Here is a 23103-nt window from a genome sequence, read left to right on the forward strand (position 1 = left end):
GAAAACAATACCATTTATAGCACAGTATAAAAACTCTATTCACAGTTAGGAGGGGGGCTAGGAGGAGGAGTTCCCTGTATTTTCTTTACAAGACATCTGCTTACGTGCTTAGAAAAATAAAATTAGGATCACAGTCGAGTTCTTTCCTCTGTGATTTCAAAGGCTTGTCTCAAGATTATAAAAGCAGCTTCGACAATTAATGCTTCCTGGTGTCAACTGTTTTTTTGTTGTTAAAGACACAGTAATTTACAGTGAGCCCTTTGGGCAACTGTCATTTTGCATCTGTCCGCTTCCGTTTGTTGGGGACTGGCTCACCCCTCTCACTTGGCTTGCGCTTCTTATTGTGCTTGGCCTCTGACGAGGCATCACACTTTGGCCTGAGCCTGGCTGGGGTGACTGCCTTGTTCTGAATTTTGGTGCCAGTCTTGTTCCGCTGTCTGGCCTTGGCTGAGGACCCAGCCTTCTTCTGGGCTGGTTTGCTCAGTCGCTCCTTGCCCACACCACTCTTTCTCTTAGCCTTGACCTTTTTTCCTTTGACCTCTTTTCCAGGACCGGTCCTGCTCTTGGCCCTTGGAACTACTTTCAGTCCAGTACCAGCAGATCGCTTCTCTACATTCTTCGGAAAGGTCTTTATGAGCAGACTGCTAGACTTTCCGCTACCGCCAGCTTTCCTGGGAGCTGGCTGTTTGCTAGAACTGCTGTCAACTCTAGGTTTCCGACTTGCTGGGAATCGCTTGGGTACAGACTTGGATGGAACCACAAGGGAGACAGCCTCAGACTTAGAGGTCTTTCCCCGTCCTAAGTGAGACTCCTTCACTGTAACGTCCCTGGATCCCTTCTTCTTCTCTGATCTACGAGGGGCAGCAGGTAGAAGGCCCCTGGGGGAATCTAGCTGGGTCTGCGAGGTAGGCTTGGGCGAGACAAGGGGATTCATGCAAATGCTCTTGTGCTTTCCTGGGGATTTTCGCCCCGCTTTCTCTTTCCCGTGCTGAAATTTGTGGAGCTTTCCCATCATGTTAGAGTACTTCCTCAGGATCCATGCACTGACAGGTTTCTTCAGCCCCAAGTGTTTGGATAGCTGCAGCGCCGTCCTACCTGAAGGAGGGCCATCCCTTTCCTCTTGGCCACCTGGCTCTTTGGCCAGAAAGAGGTCCCTGGGGAAGAGGCCACCTCCAGCATCTGGCAGTAGGCCCAGCTGCTTTTGCCTGGTCAGCTCTCCTTCCACCAAGTTCATCTTCTGTACCTTGTCCAACAGTGCCCGTGTCTTTGGGTTGCTTCGGGCAGGCGAGGCCATGGCAAACTTTTTCAGGTGTTTCTTCAGCCGCTCGGCTTGTGGACTAGGGAAAAGGCCAACCATGGAGCTTTTCTGCAGGAACGTCTTGCTTTTTATGGATTCCACTGGATTCCTGGCACTGACATTCTTGACAATCACCAGAGACTTGGTCTCTGTTGTCTCCATGAACCACTTGCAAATACTGGCCAAGCTGAAGTTGGCCATAAACAGTTTCTGCACTGGAGATACTTTGTGGTCATACAATCCTCGGACCCTGCGTGTCCTCTTCTTACTTTTCCAAATTTCCTTGAGCCGATCAGACCTGGATTTGGCTTTTTGAATCACTGTCCCATCCTTTTCCATCTGAATCCATGCCTTGTGAAGACTCTCATATTTGGCGTTCAAGGTGGTGATCAGCTCCTGGTTTTCATCTTCTGAGCACCAATCCAAAAATTTTGGTCGGCTGACTTCAGTAGCATTGGCATCATTCATGTCAGCTGGATCAGACTCTTCCTCCCTCTGGAGAAGATGGGTGGACTGCTTTCTATTAGTGCATTCAGCGTCCTCTTCCAACACTCTTGTTTCAGACCTGTTGACGGACATTGTCAAGTATCTCAATTCACGTGATCCAATACTGGTCTTCTTGTCCCCTGATGACACTTTTGCAATTATTCCCTTTGTCATTTGATGTGAAGACCCAAAGCTGGCTGCCCTCTTTGTAAGGCCACCACTCGCCCGCTTTGTACTTCCTTTGTGGGCATTTGTCTTTCGCAAACCTGATTGTTGATGGCTTGCATCATCCACAGAGCCTTTGGAGTGCTCCGAAACACTATTGGCTTCAGCATTTTGAACAGAAAAGGAAACTTGCCTCTCCTCAACTGATTTTACATCCACACAGACCTCGAGAATTCGACCTCGTTTGAGGTGGTTTTTCTCACGTAGAAAACTGTCAGTGATCAACTCTTCATCTTCTGAGTTCTCCCGTTCCTCAGCTAAAGTCTGAGAGGTAACCTGCTTGGATGCAGTCTTTCTCACTTTTCCAGAAGCTTTCACAGAAGTGGTAGCAAGTGATTCATCTACCCTGCTCTCGGGATTAACAATGCTTTGCAAAAGGGTCTTGTTGAAGCAGTCCACTGGAAACTGAACGGACGCCACTTTGCTGATGCACACTTCCCTCCTGTATCCTTGCTCATCTTGATTCCTCGGGAATTTCACACTGAGACAGGGGACTAGTAAGCCATCAGCACTATCCGCTGGCTCTTCCTTAATATTACCTCCATTGGCCACGGGCTGTGGTTGCACTTGTCGACTCCTTAAATGTCGGTCAGAAGTAGGTGGAATCAACTTCTTACGTGGCTTTTTCTTTTCTGTAGCAGGTGGAGTAGACCTCTCCTCTTTGTTGTAATTTATGCCAGACTTGAGGGATCTCATGGACCTAATGTCTTCCTCCCTTTTGCAGTCAGGCACACTTGCATCAAAGTCTTCCGGCTTCTTCTTTCCCAGACACAGATTGCTCACTTCTGTATTGAACTCAGTGCTATCAGTTCCCAGACCTTCCATCACCTCCGGGGTAGACTCTCCAGGGTCACTGCACCCGCTTTTGCCTTCATCTGTGGAAGGTGGCTGTGGATGCAAATCACTCTTGGATGCGACAGGATACGAGGCAGATACGGCTGGTACAGATAACGTAATCCCTGATTCTTTGGGCTCCTCTTTATCAGTTAGTAACTTTTCTCCCTCCACCTTTCCAATATTTTCAACTGACTTGTTTGAATGTTCAGGTGGTTGGGATTCCACTGTTGGTTCGCAGAGACTATGGCTCAACTCTGCTGAATCTCCATTTAACATTTCACTGCTATTATTGTTCTCTTTGCTGTACTGGTCCCAAAGAGGAAGGCTACTCTCAACACCATTAACAGGACTGACTTCCACATCATCTAAAGAGGGCACAAAAGGGTCTTGACTCCCATTATTCAGACTGGGCTCTGAGTGATTTGGAGACCTCCTGCCCTTTGTTGATGAGATACACTTCTCCTCGTCACTTTCCTTACCTATCTGTTCCAGTCCTGATGGGGTCTGTTCGGTATTCTTACATTCCTCCAGAAGCTCGCAGCGTGGCTCTGCACTTGGGCAAACAGCTAGCATGTTTTCGTTTTGATTTTGGGGATCAGCCCATACTGTGGTGAATTTGCTACCATGAATGTTGGGACCCTGAACATTACTGACTGCCGCCAGACAGTTTTCAGAGCCGGGGCTGCTAGGCTTGTGAGTGCACCTCTTCTGTTCCCCTTCTGGACTGCTGCCATTCATGGAAGACACACTAGGTGTCTGACTTACACCGACGACCTTCTCTGCAGAGCTTTCCAAGCAATTTAAGCTTAGACTCTCCTCGAGCTCTTGATTCAGCAGTGCTTTTCCCTGCCCCTCTGCCCCATGAATACCTGTGCCAACTGCCAGCGGAATACCACTAACAGGCAGAGTAACTATTGGTTTCAAGGTCACTGGGGCAGGCAGGTTGGAAACAAAAGAGGTAAGGCTCTCCTTCCTGGCCGAAGTGCGAACTGTCTTTAGCTCCCAGTACTCTTCATTGCAGAGGTGCCCACGAGTACTCTTCCTCGCTGTCTTTCTCGTGGAAGACCAGGACCTCTGTGCGTCAAAGCGGCATTCTGTGATAGGCTTACTGATATACACAATGTCGCACTGGTTGTCGTGCTCGTTCACGTACTGGCACACGGTCGACGTGGAAGAGCGTGCCCGCGGAACAGTCACCCTGCTGCTCTTTCTGGCCGTCTTGATGAGGGGAGATTGCACCTTTAACCGCAGGCGTCCACTGGCACCTCGCCCACCAGGACGGGTCTTGGAGAGGACCCAGCAATCTTTGGCGCTTGTGGCTGTTGGAAGCATGTGATTACCTCTAACAGTCCTTTTGGCGGTAGCGACATTTTCCTGAGGGCTCCCGTGAACCACCGCACGTTTAACTGCTTTGTGGTCCGAGCCTGTGGGGGCCTGAGGGCCATTCTGATTTTTAATCAAGTTCTTTCTCAGGTTCAGTAACTGTACAGGGAGAGCTTGGAGAGACTCTTTCTGACCTCTAGCAGTGACAGCACCTTCTGCTTTGTTTTTCTGATTGCAAGAACTTGTTCCTTCTATTCGGCTAGGACTACGCATAGGCGGGCAGTCGCCAGAGGACAGACCCAACGGTGAGCTGCTGATCAACTTCCGATTCACAGTTTCCTTTTGCAAAGCTTCCAAGCTCCCCATTTTATGGCAGTTAGTTGTCAATGTACCTTTAGAGGAGGACCTTGCCCCAGCAATGCTACTAGAGCCACCCAAAGCTGCCGGCAGTTCTGCAGAGGTAGCAGCACAGCCTTCACTCCCCGTCAAGAGAGGACTCTCACCAGGAGTCCCTTTGTCCTCTGTGCCATTCTCACAGTTCAAGCCACTCTGGATTGGTGCCCCTCGACTAAAGGAAGGGCATGTCTGGAAGGTGTCTCTGCTCCTCAAGGGATCTCCAGTGCTTCTGGCCTGCTGCCGCTGGGGTGGTGGGCTGGAGGCAGCCATGTCTTCATGCTCCAGCAACTCTGACTCAGGACCCATATAGCTGAGCACGCTCATGAACTGCTTCTGGTGATGTCTGCACAGCTTGGCCATAAACCGGTCCAGGGATCCCTGCGGCTCTTCACTGAGTTGCAATTCTTGACTTGTTATCTTGCTGGTGCTACAAAGAAGAAGGAAAGAGGCATTTACACATTTTAAATGAACAAGACAAATACCATTTACCCAATTACCTCACCACACCAACAACACATTTGTTGTTAATCTGAACATATTCCACTTCACAGTGTCAGTCAAAAGTCAATAAAGTACCTGCTTTGCTGAGATTTCTTAGTGCTAAGGCTTAAAATACGAATTATAATCTTCTTGAATGACATTTATGGATGAACTTCCTTGCGTCAGTTCAACAGACTATTTTAATTCTTGAAATTAATTGTGCCAATTATCATTTCATTTAATGATGCAGCTAGTAAGATTAATATTTTACTTCTTTCCATTTCTCCTAGCTTTTAGTTCAAGTACCACCCACACCATCCACCTTCCCTCTTAATCCTGAAGAAGACTCTCAGCTCGAAACATCAATTGTTTACTCTTTTCCATAGATGCTGCCAGATCTGTTGCGTTTCTCCAGTATTTAGTGTGTTTTGCTTAAGATTAAGATCATCTTTATCTGTCACATGTAGAGTTGCAAGAAAACATTGTGAACCCTTTGAAATTACCTGGTTTTCTGCATTAATTACTCATAAAATGTGATATGATCTTCATCTAAGTCACAATAATAAACAAACACATTCTGCCTAAACTAACAACACACAAACAATTGTACTTTTTCTCAGCAATACTGAGTATACCATTTAAACAATCACAGTCTAGGTTTAAAAAAAGCATGTGAACCTCTGGTAATGCCTTCTACAATAGCTATTTGGAGTCGGGTGTTCCAATCAATCAGATGTGATTGGAGGTGTGGGTTGTAGAGATCCCTGATCTATAAAAAAAGACACAAAGTTAGGTTACTGACAGAGCCTGCTCTCCTCAAGAAAGATTTGTTTATGTGTGCCATGCCTCGATCAAATCAACTTTCAGAGGACCTTAGAAAAATTGTAGAGATACATGAAGCTGGAAAAGGCTATAAAAGCATTTCTAAAGATGAGTGTTCGTCAGTTCACAGTAAGAGAAACGGTCTCCAAATGGAGGAAATTCAGTACTGTTCCTACTCTCCCCAAGAGTGGGTGTCCTGCAAAGATCACACCAAGAGCACAACCTGCAATGCTGAAAGAGGTGTAAAAGAACCCAAGAGTAACAGCAAAAGACCTGCAGAAATCTCTAGAACTTGCTAAAGTCTCTGTTCCTGCGTCCACTATAAGAAAAACACTGAACAAGAATGGTGTTCATGGAAGCACGTCTCGGTGAAAACCAATGCCCTCCAAGAAAATATTGCTGCACGTCTCAAGTTTGCAAAAAGAACAACCTGGATGCTCCACAACACTTCTGGGACAATGTTCTGTGGACGGATGAAACAAAAGCTGAACTTTTTGGCAGAAATGCACACTGCTATGTTTGTAGGAAAAAGGGCACTGCACACCAATACTCATCCCAACTGTGAACCATGGTGGAAGGAGCATCATCATTTGGGGCTGCTTTGTTGCCTCAGGGCCTGGTCAGCTTACAATCATTGAGGGAAAAATGAATTCAAAATTGTATTAAGACATTTTACAAGAGAAGGTCAGGGTAGCGGTCCAACAGCTGAAGCTTAATAGAAGTTGGATGATGCAACGAGACAATGATCCAAAACACAAGAGTAAATCAACAACGGAACGGTTTAAAAAGAAGAAAATTTGTGTTTTGGAATGGTCAAGTCAGAGTCCAGACCTTAATCTAATTGAGATGCTATGCCAAGACCTGAAGAGGTCTGTTCATGCAGGGTATCCCAGAAATATTGATGAACTGAAACAGTTCTGTATGAAGGAATGGTCTAAAATGCCTCCTTTTCTTTCTTTTTCAATCTTTTTATTAATTTCGAAGTATAGAAACAAAACATAGCAATAATACAAATAGTAGGAGAAATATTGTTACACACAAGAAAAGTAATTGTACAATCAAATAGTGTAAGTTAACAAAGCTCCCAATCATGTAAAACTGACAACGGATAATACAAATCAAAAAAAAACTGAAAAAAAATCATGAAAAAGAAAAAAAACAAAACCAAAAAAAAAACCCCATCCCCAAAGAAAAACAGAATTAATCAACTAAACTAAAAGACTTGGGCAAAACTAACAACTTAAAAATGGAAAAGAAGAAAACCTTAGTGTCGACGACTCTATTCCCCTCCAACAACAGTACAGAGAGATAAAACAAGTTTGGAAATGATCAAATTACATCAAGTGAAAATGCTGAATGAATGGCCTCCAAGTTTTTTCAAACTTAATGGAAGGGTCATAAACTGCACTTCTAATTTTCTCCAAATTCAAACACACCATAGTTTGTGAAAACCAATGAAATACCTTAGGAGGGTTAATCTCTTTCCAATTCAACAAAATGGAAATGCCTCCTTATCACTGTGCAAGTCTGATCAGCAGCTATAGGAAACATTTGGTGGAGGTTATTGCTGCTGAAAGAGGTTCTACCAGTTTTAAATACACGGGTTCATATACTTTGTCCAGCCCAGACTGTGAATGATTAAACAATATGTTCAATAAAGACATGAAAAGTACAACTGCTTGTGTGTTATCAGTTTAGGCAGATTGTGTTTATCTATTATTGTGACTTAGATGACAATCAGACCACATTTTATGAGCAATTAATGCAGAAAACTAGGTAATTGCAAAGGGTTCACAAACCTTTTCTTGCAACTGTACATTGAAAACACTCAGTGAAATGCATCGTTTGCATCAACAACCAACACAGTCCAAGGGTATGCTGGGGGCAGACTGTAAGTGTCGCCACGCTTCCAGTACCAACACAGCATGCCCACAATTTACTTTGGAACAAGGAGAGAAACCCAAGCACCAGGAGAAAACCCATGGGGTCACCAGGAGAACACACAAACTCTTTACAGACAACAGTGGGAATTGAACCCCAGTCGCTGGCACTACAAAACGTAATGCTAACCATTAAGCGATGCATGACACAGATAACCTATTCACTGTCCTCTGCTGTATGTGTCTGGTACTTTAATAAGAACTATGGTCTAACTACTGCAGTACATCTAGACAGGACAACATAATGCCTCAATACCAATGCTCTCGGCCCAAAATGTTGACTGTTTACTTGGCCCGATGAGGTGGGGAGAAAGATAGAGAGAGAGAGAGATAGGTAGAGAGAGAGAGAGAGGTAGAGAGGGGGGGGAGAGGGGGGGAGAGAGAGGGGGGGAGAGAGGGGGGAGAGAGGGGGGGAGAGGGGGGAGAGAGAGGGGGGAGAGAGGGGGGGGAGAGAGAGGGGGGAGAGAGAGGGGGGGAGAGAGAGGGGGGAGAGAGGGGGGAGAGGGGGGAGAGAGGGGGGGAGGGGGGGGAGGGGGGAGAGGGGGGAGAGGGGGAGGGGAGAGGGGGAGGGGGGGAGGGGGGGGAGGGGGGGGGGGGGGGAGGGGGGGAGAGGGGGGGGGGGGGGGGGGGGGGGGGGGGAGAGGGGGGAGGGGGGGGAGAGAGGGGGGGGGGGGGGAGAGGGGGGAGAGAGGGGGGGGGGAGAGAGGGGGGAGAGAGGGGGAGAGAGGGGGAGAGAGGGGGGAGAGAGGGGGAGGGAGGGAGAGGGGGGAGGGGGGGGGAGAGAGGGGGGAGAGGGGGGAGGGGGGGAGGGGGGAGAGAGGGGGGGAGAGGGGGGGAGAGAGGGGGGAGAGAGGGGGGAGAGAGGGGGGAGAGAGGGGGGAGAGAGGGGGGAGAGAGGGGGGGGGAGAGAGGGGGGAGAGAGGGGGGGAGAGAGGGGGGAGAGAGGGGGGGAGAGAGGGGGAGAGAGGGGGAGAGAGAGGGGGAGAGAGAGGGGGAGAGAGAGGGGGAGAGAGAGGGGGAGAGAGAGGGGGAGAGGGAGGGGGGAGAGGGAGGGAGGGAGAGGGAGGGAGAGAGAGAGAGAGAGATAGAGAGACAAAGAGACAGAGAGAGAGAGACAGAGAGAGAGAGAGACAGAGAGAGAGATAGAGAGAAAGATAGAGAGATAGAGAGATAGAGATAGAGATAGAGAGATAGAGATAGAGAGATAGAGATAGAGAGAGATAGAGATAGAGATAGAGATAGAGATAGAGGATGAGTGAGTGAGTCAGTGTATGTGCGTGTATGTGTGCATGTGTGGGTATATGCGCGCTGCTTGAATTTACAAATCTTGTGTTTGTGCTCTCAATACCAATAACTGGATTTGAAGGCACAGTAATAGGCAAGGATAAAAGACAACCACAGCAAGGAAAATTTAACTTGAGCTAGAGTATCAACAGATGTACAGGATAAACGTCAGCTTCAACTCCACTGAATAGTATAATCTCACGTTAACATAGACCTCCCTGCAAACTAAGCTGCATCATTTCTAATTCTGGCACTTCTAAAAACCCATTAAAACAAAATCAAACACAAAAATAACAAGCCTGTAGTGTTCTCCCATGGGAGAAAGAAAAAGAGAGACAGCACATGGACCAAGAATCTATCGACCATCTTCCACCACTCCTCATTTTATTGTACTTCATCCGTGAGAAATTCCCTCCACTCCTCAGCATGGAATTTGTTCCTCTGACCTCACCCATCCATAACTCAATCATTCTTCCATTAATGGTGAGAACACCTTCTCCTCAGCAATCCCACTGCCACTGTAACACAATAATTCATTGCAAGGCTCTTCATGGGTGAACTGACCTACAAATTGGTGCAAAACTAAGCAAGGAAACTGGGGCTGAATTTGTAAGGTGTTACCAATGGTGTCCGCAGGGATCTGCTCTTTGTAATTTTTAATAAATGACAGAAAGGCTGTGGACAAGGCATGGGTCAATGGGTCTAAGCAGAATAGCAGTTCAGCATAGACTAGATGGCCAGAAGGGCCTGTGCTGTAGTGCTCTATGACTATGACATGATGTGGAAGTGTAAGTTTGTAAATGACATGTAGGTTGGTGATGAATAGTGCAGACGGTTGTCATAGGTTACAATGAGGATAGGGTGAGCGAGCTAGCACTTTTCTCTTTGGAGTGGAGGAGAAGAGATGACTTGATGAAGATATACAAGAGGCATAAAATGATAACAGCCAGTACTTTTGGCTAATTTTAAAGTGAATGTAGGAAAGTATAAGTGGGGGGGGCGGGTGGGAAACAGAGGACTTAGCTTCAGAGATTGGCGAGTGTGTGTAGTTCACCGCTGGTGCTGATGGTGAAAGCAGATACACAAGAGGCATTGAAAAAGAGTCTTAAACACACGGTGCATCTGCACCACATAGATTGCCTTGACTTAACACTTCAAGGCGCAGTTAGAACATAGTAATAAATGCTCACACACCACAGTAACAAAAACAAACACTTGCCTTTCTGTAATGCAATAGGTCTTGTGAGTCTCTGACTTTAATCAGTGCACTCATTGTGGCTGTGTTACCAGCTGTCTGGACCCCAAGCTCTTTAACTCCCTTTATGAATCAATGCCAACTCTCAGATCAGCTGAGTGATAGAATCTCAACACTCTCCACGGTATTAAAAAAATACATTTGTGCATCACTTTGACACAGCAAATATTTCAAAGGCCTTCATGGGTGCACTATTGAAAACTTGGCACTTATCCACTAAAGGACATTGGGACCAATGTTCCCTCTAAGGTGTGCACATGAGTACACACATCCATCTTTTGTTTCTGGCACACAACGGAACTTAAACTGCAGACAGAAGGTTGTCACCCTCTACCTCATTGGCATGTTAAGTATATTTCGCGATTGTACCTTTTCTGGTTTCTGATGCAGATGGTGTTGACAATGTGGAGTTTGTGATGATTTGGCTGCAGATTTTAGAATTGGCTTATTTATACTGTTTTTATTGTAAGAACTTATTGAATCACTATGTCGAATTGCAAGAAAGCAAAGGGCGTGAAGCACAAAAGAACTGTCAGTTCATTTGAAGTGGAATGGCTTAATGAAACCGTAGACACTGCTACACCGTAAGCTCATGAGGTCAGGAATGTGCAGCTATGAGAAATATTTATGTACAATACAGAAACTGGTTACCTGTGTATTGTTGCAATGCAAAAGTTGCTGGAGAATTTGCACGTGGGAAGAAGAGTGATGTTTGGAAACTTAACTTTTTGAAGCGTCATTTAGCAAGCAAATCACATATGGTCGGTGTGCAAAAGCTCCGGCGAGAAAATCCTTCATTACCCGCTACAGGCCGGCTACGTAAGATTTGTGAGAGTGCAGATGAACAAGAGCAAAAACGATCAAACCTAGGAGATCAAATTTCTTATTGACAGTTGTTTTATTTCCTTTAAGCAACGAACAACAAACTGGACTTGGTAGTTTATTATCCTTAGAATAGCTTTAGGTTTACTTTCACTTAAAAATTCAGTGAACATTATGTTGTCACTGGGCAAAAAATTGCACAGCACAAGATTTTTGTGCACACTGGCTATTACAAATTAGAAGGAACGTTGACTGGGATAGATGACAAACAGGCTTGTCATAGAGGTTGATTTTAAGGTCAGTTTAAGAGTAGGAGATGTTGTGGGTAAGAAGTAGTTAAATGAAGAAAAGTTCAAAGTAAATTTATTATCATATCATATATTACCCTGAGATTAATTTTCTTGGGGGCATATAAAGAACACATACAATGAATGAAAACTGAACAAGACTGACAAATGGCCAATGTGCAAAAGACAAACTGCAAATATAAAATAATGATAATAATAATATTGAGAACATGACTTATAGAGTCTGTGAAAGTAAGTCCATAGATTGTGGAATCAGTTCAGTATTGAGATGAGTGAATTGTCCACCACCATAGTACAGACTGTGTGCTTAGTTACTTGCTCTACTCACTTTATACTTAGGACTCTGAGATTAAGTACACTCCAATGAGAAAAATTGAAAAATGAGGAAAGTGAGGACTCCATGAAAAGACGGCACGATTAGTAGGAGGGATAAAGTAGAAGGACAAACGTGATTATATTAACAAGCAGAAAGTAACTGTTGAATTCACCACACTACAACTAGGAACTTCCATAATCTCAGCCTATTAAAATTGAGCGCTTCTCTCCATAGACCATAAGACACAGGAGCAAAATTAGGTCAGTCAGCCCATCTTGTTTGCACTGCCATCCTATCATTGCTGATTTATTATCCCTCTCAACCCCATTCTCCTGTCTTCTCCCTGTAACCTTTGATGCCCTGACTAATCAAGTACCTCAATCTCCGATTTGAATATACCCAATGACTTGGCCTACACAGCCATCTGTGGCAATGAATTGCAGAGATTCACCACCCTCTGGCAAAAGAAATTCCTCCCCATCTCGGTTCTAAATTGACATCCTTCTATTCCGAGGCTGTGCCCTCTGGTCCTGGACACAGTGTTCCCCTGCCCACTATAGAAAACATCTTCTCCACGTGCACACTATCAAGACCATTTGATAGGTTTCAATGAGATCACCTCGCCCACCATCCTTCTAAATTCCAGTGAAACTCTCAGAGTACAGTAATGACTGTACTGTACCATTTAATAGCCTGGATGAAATTTATTATCCGGGGGAACAAACTGCTGAACATACTACGTTGTGGTATGAAGACAAAAACACTAAACTACCGCCATGCAAATTAAGAAAATAATAGAACTCAAAGTACAGCCGCCCATGAAGGGGTGTTGCAAACTGAGGATGTGAAAGAGCCCAGAACTGAAAGAAGATGCAGAAGTTGGAGGCATGCAGGGCTGGGGAATCAGAATCAGGCTTATTGTCTCTGACATGTCATGAAATATGTAAATGGCAGTACAGTGAAATGCATAAAAAATTACTGTAAGTTACAACAAGTAACAAAAGAGCAAAAGAGAAAGAGTGAAGTAATGTTCATCTGACTGTTCAGAAATCTGGTGGCAGAGAGGACCAGGCCTCAGAAGGAAATAATAATTTATTTATTGAGACACAGCGCAGAAAAAGCCCCTCTGGCCCTTTGAGCCACGCCACCCAGCAATCCCCCCCAATTTAAACCCTAGCCTAATCATGGGACAATTTATAATGACCAATTAACCTATCAACCGGTACGTATATCCTTGGACGGGAGGAAACCAGAGCACCTGAAGAAAATCCACTCAGTCATGGGGAGAATGTACAAACTCCTCACAGTATAAAATAAGTGTCACGTAAGATTGCAGCGTTCTTCATTCTGCAAAAGTATGGTCATCCTTAAAAGAGAATATTGATGGACGTTTCCCTTGAAATCAGAAGGGAACATGAACACAAGGTAGCAGAACTGCCAGTTCAGTCTGCACAAAACAAAAAGTATATTCAGACCAATACAAGTTCTGAAAAAGTGTTTTGTTGACCAATAAAAGTCAAACTTTTATCCTGTATCCAGTTCATATAATTCATTAGAATAAACTGAACATCTTGGAGTAGGTCAGTAGGCTGGCACAATGTGGTAAGCCGAAGGGTCTGACCTGTGTCGAATTGTTCTAAGTTCTATAACTTGTTTAGATGGGAGCACATGCACTGGAGTGTCAGGTCAGCCAGTTCAACTTCCGCTAAGGCCCCACCTCCCCCTCGTACCCCATCTGTTACTCATTTTTATGCACACATTCTTTCTCTCACTCTCCTTTTTCTCCCTCTGTCCTCTGAATATACCTCTTGCCCATCCTCTGGGTCACCCCCCCCCCCTTGTCTTTCTTCCCGGACCTCCTGTCCCATGATCCTCTCGTATCCCCTTTTGCCTATCACCTGTCCAGCTCTTGGCTCCATCCCTCCCACTCCTGTCTTCTCCTATCATTTTGCATCTCCCCCTCCCCCTCCAGCTTTCAAATCCCTTACTCACTCTTCCTTCAGTTAGTCCTGACGAAGGGTCTCGGCCTGAAACGTCGACTGTACCTCTTCCTACAGATGCTGCTTGGCCTGCTGCGTTCACCAGCAACTTTTATGTGTGTTGCTCAACCCAAGTATGCCTGACTGTGATGTCATCAGTCAAGACCATTACTGTATCACTTTCCAATCCATGCTGCTGTATGGCTGGAAGTACTGGAAGCGTGCCTCAAACCAGCAGTACTGGTGTAAGTCATATAATCAAACATCCATCCACTAAGACCAGTAACTGCAAAATGAGGCTTCTACCCAATCTATGCTTATGCTGAGGTGTCTCAAAGGCAAGATCAAAAACTGAAATGAAACAATACGGCCAACCATTCATAACATTAATAGCTCTGCTTTGTAGTTAAGGTATCCAGAACATGCAAGGGTACACTTTACTGATCAGATACAAAATCACAATATATACAGTACATTGTTTTATGCGTGCTTAGACATTGTACTATATCCCATTTAGCTACACAACTCACCCACATTTTTGATACTGCATGTGGAGTAAGCGCTTTGCAACACTGTTGAAATCTCCTATTCCAGGTTGGGTTAAGGGGTAGTGAGAGACAAAAGATAAAACAGACATGTTCCTTGCTTAGAACTCAGTATCCTCAATCCTCTGCACATTCAGCAGTCTCTAAGCTCACAGGCCACAATGGCACTGCCTCTAAAAGCTTAAACTTGTTTACATATGGGGAGAAGAACAGGGTCCCTTCTCCTGGGCTGCACTCCTACAGAGCCCACATAAAACAATCTGTTTTGGAACAAAACAATGAATTAAATAATATTGTCTTAAATCTTTAATGTCCAAAAGCAGTTCACAGGCAACAAAATATTTTTGGATGTGCTGTTACAATTTTGTACAGAGAAAACAAAACTGCTTTAGTGGTTTTGTTAGCAGGAGGTTTTGTTTAAAAAAAAAACAATTAAGTACTTTCTAAAATGCTGCAACGTAGGGAAATGTGTAGCAAACAGCAAGCCCCCACCAACAGTAGTGCAATATTGGCCACAATGTTTACTTTAAAAGTGCTGGTTGAGGCACAGAACCAGCACAAAATTGTCCCAATTCCAGCTTACCCGAAGGTTGGTTCTTCTCACAATGCAACACTTTCTCAGTACTGTACCATGAGCAACAACTGTAATTTTTTTCCCCTAAATATTCTGTGCTCAAATTTTGTCAAGTTAAGTCTAAATTTGAAAAATCATCTTTGTTTCTAAATGCGTATGTGCATTTTTGAAGGATGGAGCATTATCAGGAGAGAATAGTTTCAGTGAAGGAATAATTTGATAGAGCCCTAGCAAATATGCAGTAAATGGGAATCAAATGTAATCTTATCCAGTGCTCAGTCCAACCTGAAACAAAAGAAAAAGGTAACATGTGTAGTGGCTATCCATTACAGTTCCTGACCTGATACTGCAGGAATTCCCCTAGGGAGTATTCTCAGCTGTTTCAAAGACCTTCCATCATAAAGAGAGAATTCGCCAGTCAACGAGCATTTTTAACTTTACCAGGAACTAGATAACTTCAATATTGCTGTGTTGAAAAAAAAACTGGTAGCAACTAACAGATGAGAGAATACAGTTGTTGGAATCTAGAGCAACAACCAATCTACTGGAAGAACTCATCGAGTCAATCAGCACCTGTGGGAGGAAAGGAACCACTGACGTTCCAGGCCAAAATCTTGCATCAGGGCTGCAAGGTTGCAGCCTGAAATGTTGAAAATTCTTTTCCTCCCACAGATGCTGTCCAAATTGTTTGCTGTATCTTAAATATGAAAAAGCCTAGTTATCTGAAAATCAAACTCAAAACCTCAGGTATTGGGACTTTGAAAGTAAAGACAGAAATTGCTGGAAACACTCAGCAGCCATGGAAAGAAAAACTGAATTATCAGGTCAACAATCTTTTGGCAGAATTGGGTACAAGAAAAAAAAAGAATTTTAACTGTCTTTTCTTCTTTCCAGTTCTGATGAAGAGTCTTCAGAATCAGAACTTATTGCAGTATCCACTTGAAATATTAAGTCTGCTTCTTTCCACAAACATTGCCTGGCCTGCTAAGTGTCTTCAGCAGTCTCCCCCTATCGGCCTAGTTATCTCTGACTTTGAGTGTCATAACTGCAGTTTCCCTAGTAACATGATTTAACTCACTGAATTAAGCTTACACTCCACAGTAACTCATTGTACACACGGAATACGGTGCCAGAGGATGACATACAGAGCAATTTCTCCTCAAAGGTTTACACAATTTACAAGTCAGGAGTGTTGTTAGAATAGTCACCATGCAACTTGCTGGCTGGAGCAAAAGTGACAGAAACAGAAAGCAGCATAACACTAGGATATAAAAGCAAGGATGTAATGTTGAGGCTTTACAGGACTGGTGAGGCCTCACTTGGAGAACTGTGAGCCATTTTGCACCCCTTATCTAAGGACTTGCTGACATTGGAAATGGTTCAAAGGAGATGCACAAAAATGATCCCAGGATTGAAAGGCTTATCTTATAGAAACATAGAAAATAGGTGCAGGAGTAGGCCATTCAGCCCTTCGAGCCTGCATCTCCATTCAGTATGATCATGGCTGTTCATCCAACTCAGAACCCTGTACCTGCCTTCTCTCCATACCCCCTCATCCCTTTAGCCACAAGGGCCATATCTAACTCCCTCTTAAATATCGCCAATGAATTGGCCTCAACTGTTTCCTGTGGCAGAGAATTCCACAGATTCACCACTCTCTGTGTGAAGAAGTTTTTCCTCATCTCAGTCCTAAAAGTCTTCCCCTTTATCCTCAAACTGTGACCCCTCGTTCTGGACTTCCCCAACATCAGGAACAATCTTCCTGCATCTAGCCTGTCCAATCCCTTTAGGATTTTATACGTTTCAATAAGATCCCCCCCTCAATCTTCTAAATTCCAACGAGTATAAGCCTAGTCGATCCAGTCTTTCATCATATGAAAGTCCTGCCATCCCAGGAATCAATCTGGTGAACCTTCTTTGTACTCCCTCTATGGCAAGAATGTCTTTCCTTAGATTAGGGGACCAAAACTGCACACAATATTCCAGGTGTGGTCTCACCAAGGCCTTGTACAACTGCAGTGGTACCTCCCTGCTCCTGTACTCAAATCCTCTTGCTATGAATGCTAGCATACCATTCGCCTTTGAGGTGCATTTGATGGCTCTGGGACTCTACTCACTGGAATTCAGAAGAATGAGGCGTGACCTCATTGAAACCTAACGAATGTTGAAAGGCCTCAACAGAGTGGCTGTGATGTTTCCTGCTGTGGGGGAATCCAAGACCAGAAGACACAGTCTCAGGAAAGAGGGATGTCCTTTTAGAACAGAGATGAGGAGAAACTTTAGCCAGAGAGTGGTGAATCTGTGGAATTCGTTGCCACAAGCAGCCGTGGAGGCCAAGTCATTGGGTATATTTAAGGCAGACATTGAAAGGTTCTTGATTAGTCAGGGCATGAAGGAATTCGGGGAAAAAGCAGGAGACTGGGCTGAAAGGGAAATGGACCAGCTATAATGAAATGGCAGAGCAGACTCAGTGGACCAAATGGCCTAATTCTGCTCCTTTACCTTGTGGCCTTATGACACCAACCACAACAAAGCAGTCTGACCAGTACATCTATCAAGGGAACTCAATGTCTATCCTACCCATCAATATCTACAAACTAAACTCAATATTAACACAACAGTACTGCCTCAGTTACATCACATTGTAAACATATTGTAGTCCATTACCATCTTTGTATCTTAGAATTCTTTGCACCACAGTAGGAGCATCACCATAGTATTAATACAAACTTCTGTAAGTTTAATTTTTTTTAATTTAGGGATACAGAACAGAAACAGGCCCTTCTGGCCCAACGAGCCCGTGCCACCCAATTGCACCCATGTGACCAATAAACCTACCAACCCATACGTTGTTTTGGAATGTGGGAAACTGGGGCAACTGAAGGAAATCCAGCCACGGGGAGAATGTACACACACCCTATAGGCAGCAGCAGGAATTGAACCCGGGTCGCTGGTGCTCTGACAGTGCTGCCCAAATGCTATGCTACCGTGCCTGCCGTGTAACAAGGGAATAAATGATATATACACACAAAATGCTGGAGGAACTCAGCAGGCCAGGAAGTATCTATGGAAAATGAGTAAACAGTTGATGTTTCAGGCCGAGACCCTTCATCAGGACTGGAAAAAATGATGAGGTCAGTAAGGTGGGAAGGGGAGGAAGAAGTGCAAGGTAAAACCGGGAGAGAGGAGGGGTGAACTAAAGAGCTGGGAAGTTGGTCGGTGAAAGAGATAAAAGGTTGGAGAAGGGAGAATCTGATAGGAGAGGACAGAAGACCATAGAAGAAAGGGAAGGAGGAGGCGCACCAGAGGAAAGTAACACACAAGATGCTGGAGGAACTCAGCAGGTCAGGCAGCATCTATGGAAAAGAGTACAGTTGACATTTTGGGCTGAGACCCTTCAGTAGTCCTGTATTGTTTGGATTTCCAGCATCTGCAGATTTTCTCTCGTTTGTGACCAGAGGGAGGTGATTGGCAGGTAAGGAAATAAGGTGAGAAAGGGAACTGGTGAAGGGGGGGGGGAGGGGGGGGCTCACAATTACCGACCTTCAAGAAATTCTTGACCGGAGTCACCAGTTCCCAAAAACAATTAGAAAACTGAATACAATTTGATGGGTTTTGAATCCCCCACCCACCCCCAACTACTGCTGGGTAGTATCGTGTTGTGGAGATTACTAGGCCTCAAGGCCCATAAATTTTAAGGTGATTCAGCTTAGTTTACTACAAAGAAATGGGTACTTTCTAAAAGGTCAAGATTCTGTTGAGAATTCTCATTTGTAAGAAATGATAGTGCAAATGTAAAATACTTTTTAACCAGCAGCTTACAAAATGTTGCCCTTGATGACTTTGATAAAATAGTGTTATTTATTGAATTCCTGTGGTCTCATTTATGAATAGCAATCACTTCAGACTTATTTAATATTTTAAACCTTGTGCCTGACATCGCCCACCTTAATACAAGCAGACAAGTGTACTTGCAAACAGTTGCTTAAAGTTTGTGAGGGAAATTTCTGAACAACTAGCCTTGTACAGATCCTGCACCTATATAGTTAGTGCTAACCATAATCTCTATTCAGTCTTTCTAGTATGCATTCTGAGATCATCACGAACAGCTCCCCCAACCTCACAAAGACACACACCCTAATGCTAATTATGTCAAAATTATAACTTTTGTACCATTGGGTTGTGTTGGAAAAAATAACACCAAGGTACAATGATGTTAACTTGCTACTAATGGCAGCCATTATACTTTTTGGTATCACTAGAAAACACGATTCTCAAGAGTAAGCACATGCACTAACTTACATTGCTACTAGTTCAGAGTTGTCACGAGCTATCCATGGAATTATGATATACCACAAGCAACACCTTCCCAAGAGGGAAAGATGAGATGAGAAAGGAAAGCATCGGTCCAACAAAAATGTTTCACCCAAAGTATATGAGAAGAGATAATTATATTATTTTGAAAAATGATTTATCACTCCACTCCTGATGGTTTAAAAACACAACTGGCATGATTTAGATTATGAAGACACGCAGTCCTCTTTTTATTGTTATTTAGTAATGCATGTATTAAGAAATGATACAATATTTCCTCTGGTGTGATATCCCAAAACACAGGTCAGACCAAGACTGAAAAAAACTAACAAAACCACATACTTATAACACAAACAACAGGAATTCTGCAGATGCTGGAAATTCAAGCAACATACATCAAAGTTGCTGGTGAACGCAGCAGGCCAAGCAGCATCTGTAGGAAGAGGTGCAGTCAACGTTTCAGGCCGAGACCCTTCATCAGGACTAACTGATTATAACATATAGTTACAACAGTGCAACAATACCATAACTTGAAGAAGTCCATGAGCACAGTAAAAAGTTCAAAGTCTCTCAAATGTCCCACATCTCATGCAGATGGGAGAAGGAAGAAAAACTCTCCCTGCCATACCCGACCACAGTCCGACTCTGAGTCATCCGAAAACTTCGAGCCTCCGATCAGCTCTCCAACACCGAGTACTGAGCGCCATCTCTGTCCGAACGATTCGACCTCAATCTCAGTCGCCAACAGCAAGCAAAGCCGGGGATTTTGAGGCCTTCACTCCGGAAGATTCCTGACCGCGCTGTAACGACAGCAGCGAACCGGCATTTCAGAAATTTCTCCAGATGTTCCTCTGTGCTTTCACGTCTATCTCCATCAAATCAGAATTGTCCACAGCCCCTATTTAACAGATACGATATCATTTTTCACCGGAGAGCTGCGCACACGCAGCGCGCTGCTCTCTCACCTCCCACTCTCACACGTGGGGGGGGGGGGGGGAGAGGCAAAAATTGAAATCCATAAGTACTTTTTTTTATTGATTCAATATTTTTCTTAAAATGGCAACTCCATATTTTGCGTGTAAAGAACAACAATCTGCTGGAGAAACTCAACAGGTCAAGCAGCATTTGAAGGAGGAAAGAAACTGCTAATGTTTCAGGTTGAAACTCTGCATCAGGACAATTCCTTTCCCTCCCAACAGACGCTGCTTGACACACTGAGTATCTCTACCAGGTTGTTTGTTGCTCCATATGCCAGCATCTGCAGTTTTATGTCTACACTTTGCATACCGCCCACCCGCCTACATTTGAATGATGCAAAAGACAGTTAAATTATTATGTATTGTATAATATCAAAATACTACATGGAGCTGGGTAGAACTAGTGTTTTCAAGTGGTGGCTGTCATTCATAGATCCAAATGGAGATGGAGAGGTAGAAACAGATTTTGTAAGTTAGGAAGCATCAATAATGTAGAATAACAATTAAGATTGTCACACAATATACAAGAACATAATTTAAGTTAAAATTAATTAAAGATTTAGTGAATAAAGTATTCTGACAGCACAGTTTATATACAAGAACTTTATCCAGTAACATTAAGCCATGAAAAACTAAAGTTGGAAGGAATGAACCACTACTGTGTTTTAACATTGGTGAATTTTAAAGCTGGCATTTAGAATAAGACCATAAGATGTAGGAGCAGAAATAGGCCATTTTAACATGGCTGATCCATTTCCCCTCTCAGCCCCCATCTCTTGCCTTCTCCCTGTATACCTTCACACCCTGGCGAATCAAGAATCTATCAACCTCCGTGTTAAATATACTCAATGACTTGGCCTCCACAGCCGCCTGCGGTAACAAATTCCCCAAATTCACTGCTCTCTGGCTAAAGAAACTCATCTCCATTCTGGAAAAAAATGCCACACTATTCTGAGGCCACGTCCTCTGGTCCTCTAGTTCCCTAGACTCCCCCTACCCCCATAGGAAACATCCTCTCCACATACATTCTATCGAGGCCTTTTAACATTTGAAATGTTTCAAAGAGGTCACCCCTCATTCTTCTGAATTCCAGTGAGTAAAGGCTTAGAGCCCTCAAACACTCTCATGTGAGAAATCTTTCAATGCTGGAATCATAAAACTCAAGTGAGGCCCCACCACAGCCTTATAAAACCTCATTATTACACCTTTGCTTTTATATTCTTGACCTCTAGAAATGAACGCTAACATCGCATTTGCCTTTCTCACTACTGAATCAACCTGCAAGCTAACTTTTAAGTAATCCTGCAGGAGGACTCCCAAGTTCCTCTGCATCTCAGATTTTTAAAATTTTCACTACGTTTAGAAAATAGTCTATGCTTTGATTTCTTCTACCAAAATGCATTACCATACACTTCCCGACCCTGTACTCCATCTGTCATTTCTTTGCCCATTCTCCTAATCTGCAAGTCCTTCTGTAGCTTCTCTACTTCCGCAAAACTACCTGCCCCTCTACCCATCTTCATATCGTCAGCAAACTTGGCCCCAAAGTAATTAACTCCGTCATCCAAGTCAATGACATATAATGCAAAAAGAAGTGGTGACAACACAGACCCCTGTGAAACACCACTAGTCACCAACAGCCAACCACGAAATGTTCCCTTTATTTCCATTCTTTCCCTCGTGGGCTCAACCATGAGCTGCTCTAAAAAGGCATCACATAGGCATTCTAGAAATTCCTCCCCTTAGGATCCAGCACCAGCCTGATTTTCCCAATCTATCTGTATATTAAAATCCCCATGACTATCCTTTTGGCATGCATTTTCCATCTCCTTTTGTACTGTCCTGAATCTTAATGGCTCCTGTGTTTAACATTAATGGTTTCCAAGCCTGAACAACACAATTTTATAATTTACACATGCATGCATTTTCTGTTTCTCCAAGTGCCATGTTAAACATCTACAAAATAAATTTCACTGTAAGTCAAATTCTGGGGCAAGTGAACTGCTTCAAAGTCCAACTTCAGAGAGAAGATTGCCAGAATACTTTGTTATGAGAACATCATGTTCAAGCGGATATTAACTTCAGTTTGAAGAATGAAAAAAAACAGACAGCGTAAAATTTAACAAACAAAATTTATTAGAAGAATAGTGTTTTTGCACTGAAACTAGCAACCAGTGAATACTGCAAACACAATACAGATAGAACTCATTTTGTTACTTGTTAAAACTCTGGTAATAACAATCAAAAACTCCCACATGCACAAAGACAGAATCTTTTAACCCCAACATTCTTTACAAGGCAAACAACTACAAATTACAAAAGATCTAAAATTACTGGTCACTTATAGTAAGACACAGGGTATTTTATATTCCAGTTGAAATTAAAGTACATTTATAACAAATCAATTAGTAGTGCAAAAAATAAGTGCCACAACAGCTGTACAGGACATTTATAATCAATGGACAAGGATAGAAGATAATACAAACAATTTCAAAATAAGCTTTCAAAATCATACACCTCTGTCAGGCTGTAAACTGTACGAGGTCAAGCAGACCAAATGGGCACCCGTTGCTTTGAACATTACCTGAATTGGAGAAGCTAAACTAGATTGAAAATGGGGCAGTGTGAGAACTTTCAAGATTGTACTGCTTAAAATCCAACTGGAGCTATTTGTGGTCATGTGTGCACCACAGCTTAATTGTGGCACCATGCCACTGGACTTTAAAGCTACTTCTCTGACTATGGCCAACCAAGCATGCATGCAAAGGAGAGACTAACAATCCTCAAGAAAGTCACTGCCCAAGATTATGATCCTTAGTAAAATGTTGAAGGAAATCCCAGCAGTAAATCAGTAATCAGCTATGTTACAGGCTACTAAAGGAGGGCCTTAACATCATATACCCATATACACATTTCCCAATTC

The 23103-nt window shown here is 43.7% G+C and overlaps 2 protein-coding genes across 5 annotated transcripts in view; one reads left to right on the top strand and one right to left on the bottom strand.

Moving 5' to 3' along the window:
* Window positions 1-23103, top strand: part of LOC134358831 (slit homolog 1 protein-like) — a 339272-nt gene that overhangs the window by 303679 nt on the left and 12490 nt on the right. The gene's annotated exons all lie outside the window — the stretch shown is intronic.
* The window catches only part of wu:fc17b08 (uncharacterized), a 118038-nt gene continuing 94960 nt past the window's right edge, over window positions 26-23103 (bottom strand). For all 4 annotated transcript variants that reach the window (XM_063071366.1, XM_063071365.1, XM_063071368.1 and 1 more), the window contains one exon: window positions 26-4991. In XM_063071366.1, the coding sequence (XP_062927436.1) occupies window positions 272-4991 (4720 nt within the window). In that variant the 3' untranslated portion in view covers window positions 26-271. The remainder of the gene's footprint in view (window positions 4992-23103) is intronic.

The sequence above is a fragment of the Mobula hypostoma genome, chromosome 19 (genome assembly GCF_963921235.1).
Source record: "Mobula hypostoma chromosome 19, sMobHyp1.1, whole genome shotgun sequence".
Classification (NCBI taxonomy): Eukaryota; Metazoa; Chordata; class Chondrichthyes; order Myliobatiformes; family Myliobatidae; genus Mobula; species Mobula hypostoma.